This window comes from Corylus avellana, chromosome ca8 (assembly GCF_901000735.1).
Source record: "Corylus avellana chromosome ca8, CavTom2PMs-1.0".
NCBI lineage: Eukaryota > Viridiplantae > Streptophyta > Magnoliopsida > Fagales > Betulaceae > Corylus > Corylus avellana.
The window spans coordinates 978,764-995,270 of record NC_081548.1 but is presented as its reverse complement, the minus strand read 5'-3'; the positions used below and the strand labels follow the sequence as shown (position 1 = coordinate 995,270).

Genomic DNA, 16,507 nt, shown 5'->3' with positions numbered 1-16,507 from the left:
CTCAGATTTGGTCAAGTGACTTTCCTGAATGTATGAACGATACTACTCTTGTTGAGCAACATCTTGTTTTCATCCGATAATGGAATTCATTTTCAAAAAAAAAATAGTGAAATACATTTTCGAGATTCTATCTTAGTGTTAGTGTGTTACAACTAAACTAATCAATAAGAATAACTATTTTTTTTTTCATTTTTGGTAATTACTTTCAATTTTGTAATGAAATAGTCATTAGAGATTCAAACAAACAATAAGTAGCTTACCAAAAAAAAAACAAAAGTTTAAAACCTTCGAGAGCTATAATTGAGCCGAGTTGAGTCGAGCTTTAAAATTTTAAGATTGATTCGTTTATGAAGATGTTTATTTGAACCGAGCTATGAAATATGTGTTCAAGATTGACTCATTGAAAGCTTGGACAAGCTCGAGCCCGTTGAGAATGCTATTCGAGCTAAACCGGGCTCAACTCGAGCTCGAACTAGGCTATTATATATATATATATATATATTAACAATATGTAATGAAATATCACGAACATAAAGCTCTTACAACATAGCATAAAGTTTTGAAAAATCATAATCAAAAGCTATGATGGTTACAAAGTCATAAAAATGACTTTAAGCTTCCACTAACCCATATACAAATACATTTAAGGAATAGATCTGCTTCGAGCAGACTAAATCTAGGACATGGTTTGCTCAAATACAAAAAAAAAAAAAAAAAAAAAAAAAAAAAACAAAACAAAATAAAAGCAAACTAGAAAACTAAAAATCTATCCTCAACTTGAAGGGCAGGATAACAAATTCATTCTCAACCTGAAGGCCAGGACAACAAAATAAAAATAAAAAACAAAAAACCCCACAACAAAATGGCTTAGCTGAAAGAAAACTTAGGCATATCATTGAGACAGGCCGCACTCTCTTAGCTCACTGTCACCTCTCAATTCTCAAATAGGTATTAGGTTGATGAATTCCCCATTGCTATTTATGTGATTAACAGACTACCTACCCCTGTTTTAAACCATCAAACGCCTTATTTCAAACTTTATCATCTTGACCCATATTATCAAAAGCTCAAAGTCTTTGGCTGCCTTTGTTACCCTCTTCTTAGACCCTATGGCTTACACAAGTTAGAGTATAGGTCCAAACCTTGCATCTTCCTAGGCTATAATTATGTTGGCTACAAGTGTTTAGATCCTGTGACTAACAAGGCTAACTTGTCTAAAAATGTCATCTTTAATGAAGATTCCTTCCCTGCCAAAGATCAAGCTACTGCACAATTTCCCTCCAAGGTAAATGCACAAGGCAATGCTCCTCTGTTTCTTTCAATTTCTTTACCCCTCAATGTTCATTTTCCTATTGATTCTAACACTACAGCAACATCTAATCCACTCCCTTCACTTGAAACACCCTCTTCATCTACACCCTTATCACCACCCAGATCACCTCAGACTGCAACTCAAGCCTCAGCAGCTACACATTTAGCTCACTCACCACCTACCATTGCAGCAAACACCAATCATCATATCATCAACTCCCTACCAATACCTCACATATAGTTCCGGCAAACCTTCCCCTCACCTTAGCAGACTCACCCTTAATCTCACCCACACACTCCATGATCACAAGGTCTCAAATAGGGTCCTTAAAACCCAACACCTTTAGTGACTTTCAACTCTATCACACTCACCTACCTGATTTGGGACTAGTGTCTTATCGCAAGGCTACCACTAACTCCAGATGGATGGAGGCTATGCAACAAGAATATGATGCCCCGCTATCCGATAACACTTGGAATCTACACCCTAGACCTCCTCATCATAATGTTATCCAAAATAAGTGGGTGTTCAAAATCAAGAGAAAAGCTGATGGGTCTGTAGAAAGATTTAAGGCAAGGTTTATGGCTAAAGGGTTTGATCAAAGAAATGGGGTGGACTACATTGAGACCCTTAGTCCAGTTATCAAACCTTCAACAATTCGAGTCATCCTAGCATTATCTGTTAACTTTGATTGGAGAATTACACAGCTTGATGTTTCAAATGCCTTTCTGCAAGGTTACTTAAATGAAGAGGTTTACATGGAGCAGCACCCTGGTTTTATTGACAAGACTCTACAAGCTACACAAGGCCATTTATGGCTTAAAACAGACACCCCGAGCTTGGTTCACTAGGTTATCTACTTTTCTACTTGACTTGGGGTTCAAGGGGTCTCTAGTGGACACCTCTCTATTCATCTATCTCAATGGATCAATTCAGATTTATATGCTGGTGTATGTAGATGATATTCTCATCACAGGCACTCATCATACTGTTATTCACATCATCATTGCTTAGTTGCAGAAAGAATTCCCACTCAAAGACCTAGGCCCCTTAAGCTTCTTCCTAGGCATACAAGTTACCATAGACACTTCTGGACTTCATGTATGTCAGACTAAGTATATCTCAAAATTGCTACACAAAACACACATGGCTGAGGCTAAACCATCGAAGACCCCTGCACCTCAGGCTCCAAGCTCTCTAAACTTGAAGGTGAACCCTTGGCTAATTCTACCACCTATAGACAAGTTGTGGGGGCTATGCAGTACTGCACTCTCACACGGCTAGAAATATCCTACTCAATTAATCAATTGTGTCAGCACATGCATTCTCCCTCTACCACTCATTGGATTGCAACAAAGAGAGTACTTAGGTATCTCAATGGCACCCCTGACCATGGCCTCTACTACACCAAAAGCAACTGAATGTATTATGTGATTCTGACTGGACAGGGTGTCCAGATGACCGAATGGTCTACCACAGGGTTTGCAATATTCCTAGGAGACTGTCTAATAGCTTGGAGTGCCAAGAAGCAGGCTGTTGTTTCAAGGTCAAGCACTGAAGCAGAGTATAGCTATCTATTACTATTGCTAAATTATTCTGGATTAGAATGCTACTCAAAGAGATCAAGGTCTATCTAGCTGTACCACTAGTGCTTTGGTGTAATAACATTGGTGTATTAGCCTTGGCCTCTAATCCCCGTTTTAGAACAAACCACATTGAGGTGAACTATCATTTTGTTAGAGAAAAGGTGCTCAATCAAGATGTTTTAATTAAATTTATTTCTACTCATGATCAGGTAGCCTTATCTGTTCACCAAAGGCCTTCCATCAGCTCAATTTTTTGCTCTTAAATCCAAGTTGTTGGTAGTTTCTCCCCCACATCAACTTGCGGGGGTGTTAGAGTATATATGGGAAAATCAGAAAGAGCGCATGTCAATGCGGTGGTGCTCATGTGGTAATCTTTAAAAAATTGACGGATCAGCAATTTTAACATCTACGGCCAAAATCATGCCACGTTAACCACCTGCAAAACCAAAGTTGTCGACCACTTTCTCCTTTTTTTTTTTTTTTCCTCATCATTTTCTTCGTTTTTTCTTTCTATTCCCTTTCCCCAACAATCTTCTTCTTCTTTCTTCTTCTCATTTTCTTGCTGATGGTACTTCTTGCCGGACTGAGGAACATCCATCTAAGAAAATCAAAGAATTTAACAAGGATCCAAAACACACAGGGGTAGATGGCCTTAAAACTTAAAAGAGTATTTTGAAAAGGAATTCTTTGATTTTCTCAACTAATGTTAGTTTTTCACATTATATATGATTTTTTCTTCGAGGTTCAGAAAGGACAGCCATGGGGTTCTTTACAATGGAAGCTCAATCACCAGGGGTTGAAATTTCTAGTCCTAATAAATAAACAAATGAAACTTGTATTTTATGTTATTATCAAAATTTTATAGGAGTCAGATCTAAAGCACACAGTTACATGATAATGAGATTTTTCTCAAAAGATTGGGTAAAGGGTGCGATTGAGAGTTCGTTTTTATAAAAATAATATGTGATTTTAAACCAAATTGTAACTTTAGGGGGTTTAGAATTGCGATTTTAAAAACGCAAAAAAATTTATAATTTCCATAAGCTGATTAGAGGGTGCTTATTTGAAAAAGTGCGAATTTAAAATAAAATTACGATTTCTATTAAAAAGATATTTGGCGCAATAGTTACTTTTTTTAGAACGAGAATGAAAAAAATACCAAGAATACCCACCTAAAATATATTAAAACCCTTATTGTCTTTTTTTTTTTTTTTTTTTCTTCATCCTTTCTGTCTTGTTCATCCTTATTGGTAATTTGGTCATGAAACCGTAATTATCTGCTAATGTTATCCAAACACTCAATTGATAAAAAAAAAACTTTTTAGTATGTTTTACCAAACGCCTGTACAATTTTAAAAACGCAATTTTTAAAATCGGACTCCCAAACGAGTTCTAAAAACCCATGTGTCAACGAGACACGTACGTGAGGAGAGAGAGATGGGGTCAGCGAGTGAAGTAGGCTGTCCGTGGCTCTCAAAGAAGGGCAAATACGAGGGCTATCACCATCGCAGATCTAGGCTCGTCGCCGCTGCTGCCTGGCGGTGGTGGTGGACGCACACCGGCGTGGTGTGCATCCTGCGATCTTGGCCGTGGCAAGACGCGTCACATCCCATCCTGCGGCTTGATGGCAGACATTATAAAAAGGGGTATTCCGGCAGTGGATCCGCTGTGTGCGTCGGGGAGTGAGGGGCTTCTTTTGGTGGTCTGGTTTTTCAGAGCAGTGTGAAGAAGAAGACCAGTTGTCTTGCATATCCATATTTCAATTTTTTTTTGAAAATTTGCACTGAGAAGTGAGAATTGAAAAGAAAGTACGTATGTAAGAGAGCGGCCATGCATCACTGCCACGGCAATTTTTAAGAAATTAAGAATCGTCGTGGATCCGAATCCCAATTCTTGACATTGCTACTGAGATAAAGTCCAAGAAAAGAGGTCATACCACATGTGCTGTGAAATGATTAACCAGGTGCTCAAGTCCAAGGCAGGATCACTCAAAGTCCAAGGCAGGATCGCCCATTTGGGAACAGCCGTGGAAATTGAAACAAATCCCACATGATAGCATGACTTTCTAACGACTCTTTTGGACTTTCTTTGTTAGCTGCACGTAGGAGTATTGTTTTTCTTTGATAGGAAATAAGTGCATGAAGACTTTCATTTCCTATGCACATTGAGAGGGTGCTTGTATATAATGCCATTTGGCATCACCTACGATCATCAATAGAATTCCTGTTAAAGTATATATATAGGAAAATCAGCAAAGAGCACACCTCAATGCAGTGGTGCTCAAGTTAACGCAGCAGCAACTCTTGACATTGCTAATGAGATAAACTCCAAGACAAGAGGTCATACCACGTGTGCTGAAAAATGATTAACTAGGTGCTCAAGTCCAATGCAGGATCACTCATCTGGGAACAGACGTGGAAATTGAAACAAATCCCACATGATAGCATGACTTTCTAAGAGCACGCAGCCTTATCAAATTCTTTTTTTTAGTTATTTTGGTGAGACAATTTAATCAAAATGGTTTAAATGTACCATTTTAGCCTCATATTTTTAACAAAAAAAAGGTAGTGACGTGAACAGTATTCACCAAACTTAAAATTTACTATTCATTCACCTATTTATTAAACAAATATATTTTTCTCTTTTCCTTTTTGCTTTTTATTTCTCTCTTTTTTCTTTTTCTTTCCCTTTTCTCTGTAGCCTCTCTCCCTTCTCTTTTTCTTTTGAAATTTTTTGAAAATGAGTACTTCTCCCAAATCAAAAACGAATTTCAGTATTTCTTTTGAAAATCAAAAACAAAATTTTGAAAATATGTACGTTACGATAAGACACAAATTCAAAAATATATGACCGTTAGAATAAGACAAATATTCTTAAAATAGACTATTAAAAAAATAGATACATTCAAAAATATAAAAGTTAGAGAAAAAATTAAAAAATAATTAAAAAATAATATTTAAATTAAATAATAAAAGTGAATTATTATAGTAGTTAAAATATCCAAGGTAAGTAAAATTTGGTGGGACGGATAGGAATATTATGAAGTCCTTGTCAGTTATTTGACAGTAACCAAGACCCCCCCCAATACCAACAACATTCAGCTTCACATAGAAAGCACGCTCACAAAATACAAGTAATCGCCGATCACTGTGTGTGTTATAGTCCGATACATCGAGTAATCGGGGATTAATTGATGGCTACGGGAGTGGAGTCGACGGAGACGGAGAGGATGGTCTCGGGGATAGTCTTGAGCTTTCCGGCGAACGACTACGCGGCGTCGTCTTCCTCATTGTCCCAGCCCCCGAAGGTTCCTCGGAGGCTCAGACGGCGTCTTCTCGAGCCCAAAATCCCTTCCACCGCAGAAGAGATCGAAGCCAAGCTCAGAGGCGCCCATCTCCGCCGACAGGTCTCTCTCTCTCTCTCTCTCTCTCTCTCTAATGTTTACCCTCTTTTTTAAATTCTTCAATGAGTCAGTTATTTTTTTGTTCTGTTTTTAAATCCAAATTATGCTTAATGTCTGTTTGTTTGGTTAGAAACCCGAAGAACAGAAAAAGGTTGAATTTTAGGTTAGGCATTTTTTGTTTTATTTTTTTAATTATTTTTTTTAACATACAAATTATGCTACATTTGTTTGGTTGGTTAGAAACCCGAGGAAAAGAAAATGAATGAATTTTAAGCTCAGGCACCGTTTTTTTTTTTTTGGGTTAATGTTTGAGTTAAGCTGAAAGAAAATTTATGAATGGTGGTGCAGCAATACTATGAGTTGTTGTCAAGTAAGGCACGGCAAAAGTCGAGGAGTCCGCAGCGGTCTTCTTCTTCTCAACAGGGGGATCTCGGTCAGCGGCTTGAAGCCAAACTTAATGCTGCTGAGCAGAAGAGGTAACATGTTTCTGTAAGAATGTTGTCGTTGAAGAAAGCATTGTTGGTTGCAGAATCGGAGGGAATTATATGCTTATTGAATTTTTGGGGGTCTTATTTGTGTTCTGTCTTGGATAATTGGATTGCTTAACTTGGGTTGCAAAATAGTTGTAATTGGCTTATTTAAGTAGAGGTTTTTGTTTTCTCATGTTGCATATTAGTCATATCTATATAATTTAGACCATCTAAATAGCGTTCTAATTCTCATGCCATTTGTTAGAGTTTCTAGCTTTTCAACTTTTTCTAAATCTACAATTTTAGGTTTAGACTGATTTCTCATACCTCCCATCATTAATTTCTCGTTAGTGGTCATACCCATACAGGTCTATACCTCCCAAACAGATTACTTGGATTGAAGAACATTAGTTGTAGCTCTTAAGAAGTGTTCTTTTGGGGAGAGAGTGCTGGGGTGGGTAAGTTTGAATCTAGTGATTTGTGGTGAGAAACTCCTGTATAACAGCTTCTCTTGTATTATCTTGCTTCTACCGTATATCAATAGCTTGTTGAACCAAACCAGCTGATGACAATGGTACGTTCACCTTCCAGAATCACACTAGCCTACTACATAAATTTGTGTTCTGTTATCTTTTGATCCCTGCCTTAAGGCAAAGTCATCAGATCATGGTCCCTAAAACTTTTCTGAATGCCTTTGGCCAATTTTCCATTCCCACATGCATTCCATTTTATGAAGAAGAGGGATTAAATGAACGTTCACAAACATGTGAAGAAGGGGACACATATATATTTACTTTGTTTATATCTCCATGCCTCTTATAATGTAAGAGAGGAAAATGTTATTGAAACCAGGTGAAGCATAACGCCGAATAGACTGCCACCACAAAGGACCAGACAATCAGCCAATCAAAGCATGTCGATAATGACATAGAAGGATGTGAGCTAATGGACTTCGAGTACGTTTGGTGTGCGGAATGGCTATCCATTAGGAAAATGAATAGCTTTTATTGAAAATGGAAGTAGGTGGAATGGAATAGTCTTGGAATAGCTAGTCCCATGGGAATAACTATTCCAAGTGTTAGAGTATATGATAAGTATCTTTATCATATATTCTATTCCACCTTCCATTCCTAATAAAAGCGATTCATTCTTTTTAATGAAATAGCCATTTCGCGTACCAAATGTTCCCTTCGTGTCATTATTATTTGAAGTTAAGTTTGAAACAGGATCTGAGGAGGATTTGAGAAAAAAGTTAAGGTTAATTGAAGCTGGAGGTGACACAGAAAAAGAGAAGAGAGGTGAAAGTCAAACCCCATAAGTCTTAGTAATTTTCATCCTGATGTCACATGCTTCACCATTTACATTGGTTTCATTGAAATTATCCGGTCTAAAAATCATGTTATGTAGATGTCTTCTCTGTTCTTGGTGAACCTGGCTTTCCACTTGAAGGGATGGGCTCTTTTTTGATGTATAATAATCTTATTCAAAGAAAAGGGCAAGCCCCCATACACGAAAGGATGGGCTCCTGCTTTAGAATTGTAATTCTGGGTCAAATTAGACAACATCTTGCTTCGAACATAGGAGTTGCTAAGAGTAAAATTCAAGAAAAAGAGTCGATTGTATGAGAAATACTTCAATAAGTTATGCAGGGGCACTTTTAGAAAGTCGTTGCGTGTTATAACTCACAATTGGTCTAATGTTTGGGTTCGTATGGCTGTACACTGAGAGCACTTTTCAAGTAGTCTGATACGTCTCATACATTATGGGAATGTTGAGAAAAGATATATTTTAATTGTTGCATAATCAAAGTAAGAGTCAACATTTTGCTAATCTTTATGAATACTTCTGAATGCAAAGTCCTTATTCCCTTGTTATTCGTCTTGCTATATGCATGCTGCTTTCGATCAAGATGTTCTTGCTTCCCCCGTTCGGGCTCTCGCTCGAATTGGAACCTTTATGCATTGGTATATATGTGTGTGTGTGTGTATATATATATAAGGATTTAAGTTAACTTAAATTATCTAGAAGTCTAGTAAATAGTTCTTGACCATCTTTGGTGATCATATAATTAGAAAATAGAACTTACCCATGCATTGGTGATCAAACCAGTATGCTTCATCAAAATTATGTCATGCACCTATGTGAAGTATAAGGTCTGTGTAACATAAGCTTATCTCCCACTTGCATAATGACACCAACAGGTTAAGTATTCTTGCAAAGGTTCAGATGCGCTTAGCTAGGCTGGATGAGCTGAGGCAAGCGGCTAAAACTGGACTGGAGATGCGGTTTGAGAAGGAACGTGATGAGCTTGGCATGAAAGTGGAATCACGGGTTCAGCAAGCAGAGGCAAATCGGATGCTTCTCCTTAAAGCTTCTCGACAACGAAGGTTGGCCAAGAGAGAGCAAGCAGCTAAATCGTTGATGCAAAAAATGATACAGGATAGCAAGTATAAGGAATGTGTGCGTGCTGCAATTCTTAGAAAACGCACAACTGCTGAGAAAAAGCGGCTGGGATTGTTGGAAGCAGAAAAGACAAAGGCTCATGCTATGGTATCGCAAGTACAGAGAGTAGCCAAGTCTATCTATACTCAAAGGGAATTTGAGAGAATGAGAATGAAAGACCAATTAGAAGATCGGCTCCAAAGGGTAAGTTTGTGTCTGAAGTAAATTAGCATCTATAGTGAATGCATTATTTTTCTGGGTGAATATGTCTGATTGGTTCTTTATCAAATATAATTTGAGAACAACTAGGCTAAGAAACAAAGGGCAGAATATTTGAGGCAAAGAAGAAGTTCACGTGATTCTGTACTTGTCATTTCAAAAACAATGCAAGATCAGGGGGAGTACTTTTCAAGAAAGTTAGCAAGGTGCATATCTTACTCTTACCTGTTTTCTTATCTCTTGGAACAACTTCATCACAGTTAGCTCTGGCCCTCATGTAGTTATGCTTACTAGAAACTAATTAAAGTGTCAGTAAACTAGCATTAGACTTCCCCTTCTTTCTTAATAATTAATAATTGGGAAAAGTATACATAACCCCCCACCCCCCCCTATACTACCACTCTCGATAGTCAATGTTTCCGCTAAACTATCAAATTGCATCAATGTCTCCCCTAAATTACCAAAAATTGTCAATGTCTTCCATAATAACAAAAATACCATTGATGATATTTAAAAAAGAAAGAAAGAAAGAATTGGGGTGGTCGATCCACCCCTCAAACTCTTAGGGGGTGGCCAAGCCGCCCCCAAGATATATTTTTCTGCTGGAGAGCAAGGATGGTCAGAGAGGGAGACCGAGTGAGACTATTTGGGATTGAACCCATCAATGAATTGAAGCTAAGATTGAGTCTGAATAGCATGGTTGAGTTTGCAACACTAGGAGGGATTGTCCAAGTGGGAATTGTTACTTAAATCAGGAGTCTGCAGAAGAGGATAGTTACCAATTGAAGGAGGAATAGAATCAGAAAGCGCCAGTTGTTGAAGAGGTAGACCCCTTTGAGATTGGGAAGGAACCCAAGGGACGGTGCCGGCAAGAACATTGTCGTGGAGGCTAATCTTTTGAAGGGCTTGAAGTTGGTCTATCTTCTAGGAGATTTGGCCACCCAAACCCTTCCAAGGGATGGCAATGACCTGTCCATTGACGCATTTGATTCCTACCCACCCACCAGAGCAAGCTCTGTAGCCTTCCAGCTGCGAATTACGCCTTTGAAATAGATCAACTCATGTTTTGAAGGCCCAAGGTGCTCAATAGTTTGCTTGGGTGACCATCACGCCATCCCACCCTCGGCCACCCTCTGCCACCCCTAGGGGTGGTTTTCGAACCACCTCTTCTTATATATATATAACTTTTAGTTTTTAGTTTTTATTTTTATTTTTTATTTATCTAATTTATAAGGGTATTTTTGTCTTATTGGAATTTTTTTAAGATCATTCTTTTCTCTTTGCTGGCTTGGGGAGACATTGACTCTTTTTGATAGCTTGGGAGGAACATTGATGCAATCGATAGTTTGGGGGGCAAATTGATAATGGAGTGATAGTTTGAGGGGGTATGTGTACTTTTCCTTTAATAATTTTTGAGAATCTCTTTCTTTAATTTATTGGATCTTTTCAATTTTAGATATTAGCTCTTGAAATGCTAGATGTTTTGAGAATTATACTAGGACTATAGAGGAACTGACTCATCTTTTCTTCTTTACTCTTTACTCTTGGACTGCCACTTGGCTAGCTCCTTTAGTAATTAGCTTCTCTGATTTTCTCTTTCATTTCTCTCCCTCTTAGGCGCTCTCTTTTATACTTCCCGTGTATATGGGTTGCGTCCCTCTGCGCTTTTGATATAAATTTATTACTTATCAAAAAAAAAAAGGTGCGCTTTTGTATGCTTGTTGTACAATTGAGTTCTACCCCTGTTTCCTTTAATGAAATAGCCCTTATTTAAAAAAGTTAACAATTTTTGAGAAAGCAGCCTCATTCCATTTTAGCGTATAATTTTTTTTTTCTTTTACTTTATATGTAATAATTCCTCAAATAATCATGACTGAGGAATACATATGTTTCTTATGTGTTATGTTCTATGAAATTAATTAACATTGCTTTTATTCCCTCTACTATTATTTTCAACATAAACGCAGCTTTCTTTCATCAAATTATTAGATTAATTTACATTTTATGCTATATTAAATAAATACCAACCGCACTATTAATTTCTAAGCTAAAATGTTATATATACACACAGACACACACATGCAGACATGCATGCATATATAGATTCTATTGAAAATAAAATAAAAGGTATTCACTCTAGTACAAGGGAAGTATTCAAGAGATACGTAAAATGACCTAAATTACAGAGATCTACCAAAACCTACCCCAAAAAAAAAAAAAATGAAGAAGTAAAAATCCCTATCGTTTTCATCCAATCAAAAAGTGATCTCACTAATAATGATTTCTGTTCAAGCAATGAGGCCTCAGTTTCTTCAAAAGTCCTTATATTTCTCTCCCACTAAATACTCCACATCAAGCATGAAGGTATAACTACCATGAATGACTTTAATATCTTTTGAAGTTGCCCCTCTGACATGCCGAAAGTTCCGTACTGAATTAGCCATAACCCAAGAGACCTCAAAATAAAGAGAATACTGAAACTGACGACCAATGCTCCCCCTTTTTGTTTTTGAACATACAAGACTAATCGACATTGACCGATTGTTACTAAATAAAAGACTAAATTGGATCCACAAATAAATAAAAAGACCTATTTGTTTTGCTCCCTTACTGAACAGTATTTACTACAGTGTTTTGAACTGTAATTTTCAGCAAGAGCATTTCAATTTAACTCCCATGTAGGAGCCAGAGCATAACCATCCCAGAACATTAAGGCTTGCAGGTTAATAAATCTGGCCCGGCCCTGAAATAAGGACATGTTTCTATATAATCCACTTTTTTAATTTTGCTCTTCGGATGGTCTATTTCTTAATATGTATATATATTATTAATTACGTTTTTTTTTTTGGGTGCTATCTTCACTGTTCCCCATTTTCCTTATTCTTTCGTTCCTTTTTATTATGCGGTATACGCATTGTATTGCATCTTCAGGTGCTGGAGACAGTTTGTAAGATTGAGGAAAACTACTTCTGCTTTGGCAAAAGCATTTACGTCCTTAGAGATTAGTGAAAAATCTGTCAAGTCAATGCCATTCGAGCAGCTTGCTCTTCAAATTGAGTCAGATACAACTATTCAAGTTGTGAAAGCTTTACTTGACCGTTTAGAGAGTCGCTACATGATCTCACGGGCAGTTAGGAGCAGCCCATCCAGTTTGGAGAACATTGATCACCTTCTTAAGCGTGTTGCTTCTCCAATTAGAAAGGGAAATACCAGTACCGAGAGGAAAGGATCAAAGGCGTTTGACTCTAGTAAAGAACTAGCTCGAAGTCCAGTTAAGTTATCTAGGTACCCAGTGAGAGTTGTGCTCTGTGCTTATATGATCTTGGGATTCCTAGACACAGTTATCAGTGGGAATGGTGTGCATGAGGCTGCTCTTGCTGAGTCTGCTGCTAAGTTTACTCATGATTTTGAGCTTTTAATAAAGATCATATTAGAGGGTGCCACACAAAATGCCGAAGAGAAAACAACAATTCCATGTCAAATCACTTTCAGATCACAGCTGGAAGCCTTTGATAAAGCGTGGTGCTCTTACCTGTATCACTTTGTAGTATGGAAAGTTAAGGATGCTAAGTCACTAGAGGAGGATTTGGTGAGAGCCGCTTGCCAATTGGAGCTCTCTATGATGCAAACTTGCAAGCCGATTCCAGAAAAAGGAGATAATGGTGCTATCCTAAAACTGGTATTTATCACATTCGCTTGGTTATTTGTTAAGCTGTCTTTGATTGGTCACCTACTTACTATTAGCTCCTATAATTATTTGGAATCGTCTTGGTGATACTAGGTTACAGAAGACCGGGAACTACTTAGGACAAAGGTGCAGCATCTGAGTGGAAATGCTGGGCTTGAACGTATGGAATGTGCTCTCTCTGACATGCGTTCCAGATTTTTGAAAGCCAAGGATTCTGGGAGTTCATCTGCATCCCCATTTCCAAGTAGTTCATCTTCATGTCTGCCTAAATCACCAGATGGCTCTTTGGCTTCTGTACCTGGTGAAAGGAATAACCTGGCTGAAGGTTTTGAAAGCTCAGGTCCCATTGTTCACTCCTTGTCTGAGAGAGATGATTCTTCCTCAGGCAAAGTAGTTGGGTCCTCTAACGACTTCACTGGTGCTGCTCATGGTCATCCGAGCTTTGATGCAATGTTGGTTGGCGAGAATGAACTGCTTGTAAATGAAATTGTCCATGAACATCGCCACGGTTTCACTGTTAGCTTTATCATAAATGGCGAAGATAAGAATAGTCTTAATGTTGGTGCATCGATCTATTTACTGCTTTCTTTTCAAGTTTATCATTGAGTGATGTACTATCTTATTTTAATTATGGATGTTGAATCCTCACAAATGCATTCTTATCTTAAATACTGTGCAGGAAAAAGTAAGAGAGATGATGGAAAAGGCTTTTTGGGATGGTATTATGCAATCCATGAAACAAGAGGAGCCCGACTTCAGCTGGGTTCTTAAACTCATGAAGGAAGTCAGGGAGGAACTGTGTGAGATGTCTCCTCAAAGTTGGAAGCAAGAGATTGTTGATACTATTGATAGTGACATTCTCTCAAAGGTAAGCTTAGTCTACTGCCAGTCTCTTTTATTTCTTTGATCTCCTATATTATTATAAAATTTAGTTGTAATCTGTGTTAATAACCTTCCTGTCTTAATTTTGTTTTTTTTTTTTTTTTTTTTTCTGGGTAGGTACTGAAGTTAGGCAATCTAGACGTGGATTATTTTGGGAGGATCCTAGAGTTTGCACTACTCACTTTGCAGAAACTTTCTGCCCCAGCTAATGATGATGAGATCAAGACAACTCACCATATGTTACTCAAAGAACTAGAAGAGATTTCTCAATCTGGAGAAAAATCAAATGCCTCATTTGCCCTTCTAATGATTAGGGGTCTGCGCTTTGTTCTACAGCAGATACAGGTACCAGTTTCAAGTGTATTTTATGCTTCTTTACTTCTTAAAGAGTATGCTGGAAATTTTCTCTTAATGTCATAACTGGATGCTATGGACGTCAATTAATTCTTGCTAGTTGCCAAATACTTGATAGCCTTCCGTGCTGGAACCCAAGCCAATTGGCACATCAATGCCTTTGATTTGGGGTAGACCCCTTGCACTGTTGTGCCTGGATCATTGTACTTTGTTTTAACTTAATATTTATTTTTCTCTGTACTTTCAGTCGGATTGCTCAATTGATTGGAATGTTCAGTATTTGTTTTCTTTTTGGGCACAGTATTATGCCCTTCTTGATCACCAGTCCACAAAATATAAGATGTTGGGCTTTGCCCTTTTATGAAAAGCGCACTTTTTCTGACCCTAATGTCAATTAAATTGTGATGCAGACTCTTAAGAGAGACATTAGCAAAGCACGCATCAGAATTATGGAACCACTTATTAAGGGACCGGCTGGTTTGGAATACATGAAAAAGGCTTTTGCCAACCGATATGGATCTCCTGTTAATGCCCCTACTTCTCTACCATTGACTAGGCAGTGGCTATCATCTGTCCGGGTGGTTGCAGAGGAAGAGTGGGATGAATACAGAGATTCTCAATCCACTATGGCAAGCGATGCGAGATTGTCCCAGGGACTTCCACCTACTACTCTTCGAACTGGAGGCAGCTTTGTTGTGTCATCAAAAATGGGCTCTCGAACCTTCTCTGCAACAGGTTTGATTGGCAACTTAACTGTGGGTAATTTATGTTTCTTCTGTAGATTGCTTTAATTTATGTTTATTACGTTCAGGTAAAGAACAACCAGAATGCAAGGGAGAAAGAGTTGATTTGTTGGTTCGGCTTGGTTTGTTAAAGCTAGTTAGTGAGATAGGGGGGCTGGCCCTGGAAACTCTCCCAGAAACACTCAAGCTTAATTTCTCCAGGCTAAGGGCTGTGCAGTCTCAACTTCAGAAGATCATTGTCATTTCTACCAGGTAGGTGAATTTTTGGATTAATATCCTCATCTTATCTCCTTTTTGATATTTGAATCTGTAATTTGAATAAGTTACTGTGTTCCTCAGCATGTTGGTTCTCCGCCAAACGCTTCTGAGTGAAAACTTGGTGACCAGTCCATTAGACATGGATAATATAGTATCCACATGTGTCAAGCAGCTCTCTGATCTGTTGGATAGTGCTGAAGATGTGGGTGTACCAGAAATTGTTGAAACAATCAGTGGATTCCTTCAAGGCTGTGACCCTGTTCTAGATGCTGGAAAACTCCAAGCCAGGAAGCTCGTTATGGCAAACATGTTGGCAAAAAGCTTGCAAGCTGGGGATCCCATATTTGCCCGGGTGTCCCGTACTGCTTATTTGGCTGTGAGGGGGGCTGTGCTCGGAGGAAATGGGACGAAGGGAAGGCAATTGGTGGAGACAGCTCTGCAACGTCTAGGAGCAGCTCTTCTTACAGATAAGCTAATGGAAGCAGCTGAAGTGCTGATTGTGGTGGCAGTTGTGTCGGGCAATGTTCACGGGGCATGGTACGGGGAGGTGCTCAACAGTTTGTAAGTTTTTCATTTTGTAAAAGCAAAAGATGTAAAGAATTCACTATTTCCTTTATTAAATTGGAAAATTGGTATTATAATATCTGCATTTCCTGTACATAGTATTGTCATGTATAGCTTGTGCTGAAATTTAGTAACAGTTGTGTAATAGATAATTAACAGTATCATTAGGGCTTGGAGATGGGAAATTTAAGGTGTAAATTAATAGCTTGGGTATTTGTTTTCCCAGTACTTTTTTGGCTCATGTTTACAGCCTTACTCTTTTCACATTTTATACCGGTTATTGTGGCATGTATTAAAAGGCTTCTCATGTCAACTACTTAAAACATGCATGCAATATCAACTAGTAATAAATGAGTGTGAAAAATAGCATTACTCGTTCGCTGCTACCTTATTGAAATTGCAGAGAAGTTGAAAATGAAAAATGTGAACCTTATGGCTCTATATTCTTAAAACAGCAAATGGAAATTTGATATATATATCCTGTAAGGTTTAGCAGCATTTACACAACTTTTTCTATCAAGCCTCATTACTGAGAGGTGCTTACAAAAAAAAAAAAAAAAAGAAAAGAAAGAAAAGAAAAGGGTGA

The 16,507-nt window shown here is 38.0% G+C and overlaps 1 protein-coding gene across 2 annotated transcripts; it reads left to right on the top strand.

The window, feature by feature from the left end:
- The first annotated feature begins 5,983 nt into the window (after positions 1-5,983).
- LOC132189258 (uncharacterized) lies at positions 5,984-16,150 on the top strand. Of its 2 annotated transcripts, XM_059603912.1 has the most exons (11): positions 5,984-6,304; positions 6,650-6,777; positions 8,973-9,417; positions 9,523-9,638; positions 12,364-13,111; positions 13,214-13,678; positions 13,800-13,988; positions 14,120-14,347; positions 14,767-15,091; positions 15,168-15,351; positions 15,439-16,150. In XM_059603912.1, exons 1-11 carry the CDS (start codon positions 6,092-6,094, stop codon positions 15,920-15,922), a joined length of 3,525 nt encoding a protein of 1,174 aa, XP_059459895.1. In that variant the 5' UTR covers positions 5,984-6,091; the 3' UTR covers positions 15,923-16,150. The 2 variants fall into 2 exon arrangements, with proteins under 2 accessions (XP_059459895.1, XP_059459896.1); XM_059603913.1 differs by lacking the exon at positions 5,984-6,304 and having other exon boundaries at positions 6,688-6,777; positions 8,992-9,417.
- The last annotated feature ends 357 nt before the right edge of the window (positions 16,151-16,507 follow it).

Coding starts and splice junctions, on each gene's coding strand:
- LOC132189258 (XM_059603912.1), top strand. CDS start 6,092: ATGGCTACGGGAGTGGAGTCGACGGAGACGGAGAGGATGGTCTCGGGG. Junction 9,639..12,363: donor TTTTCAAGAAAGTTAGCAAG/GTGCATATCTTA, acceptor TTGCATCTTCAG/GTGCTGGAGACAGTTTGTAA. Junction 13,679..13,799: donor AAGATAAGAATAGTCTTAAT/GTTGGTGCATCG, acceptor AATACTGTGCAG/GAAAAAGTAAGAGAGATGAT.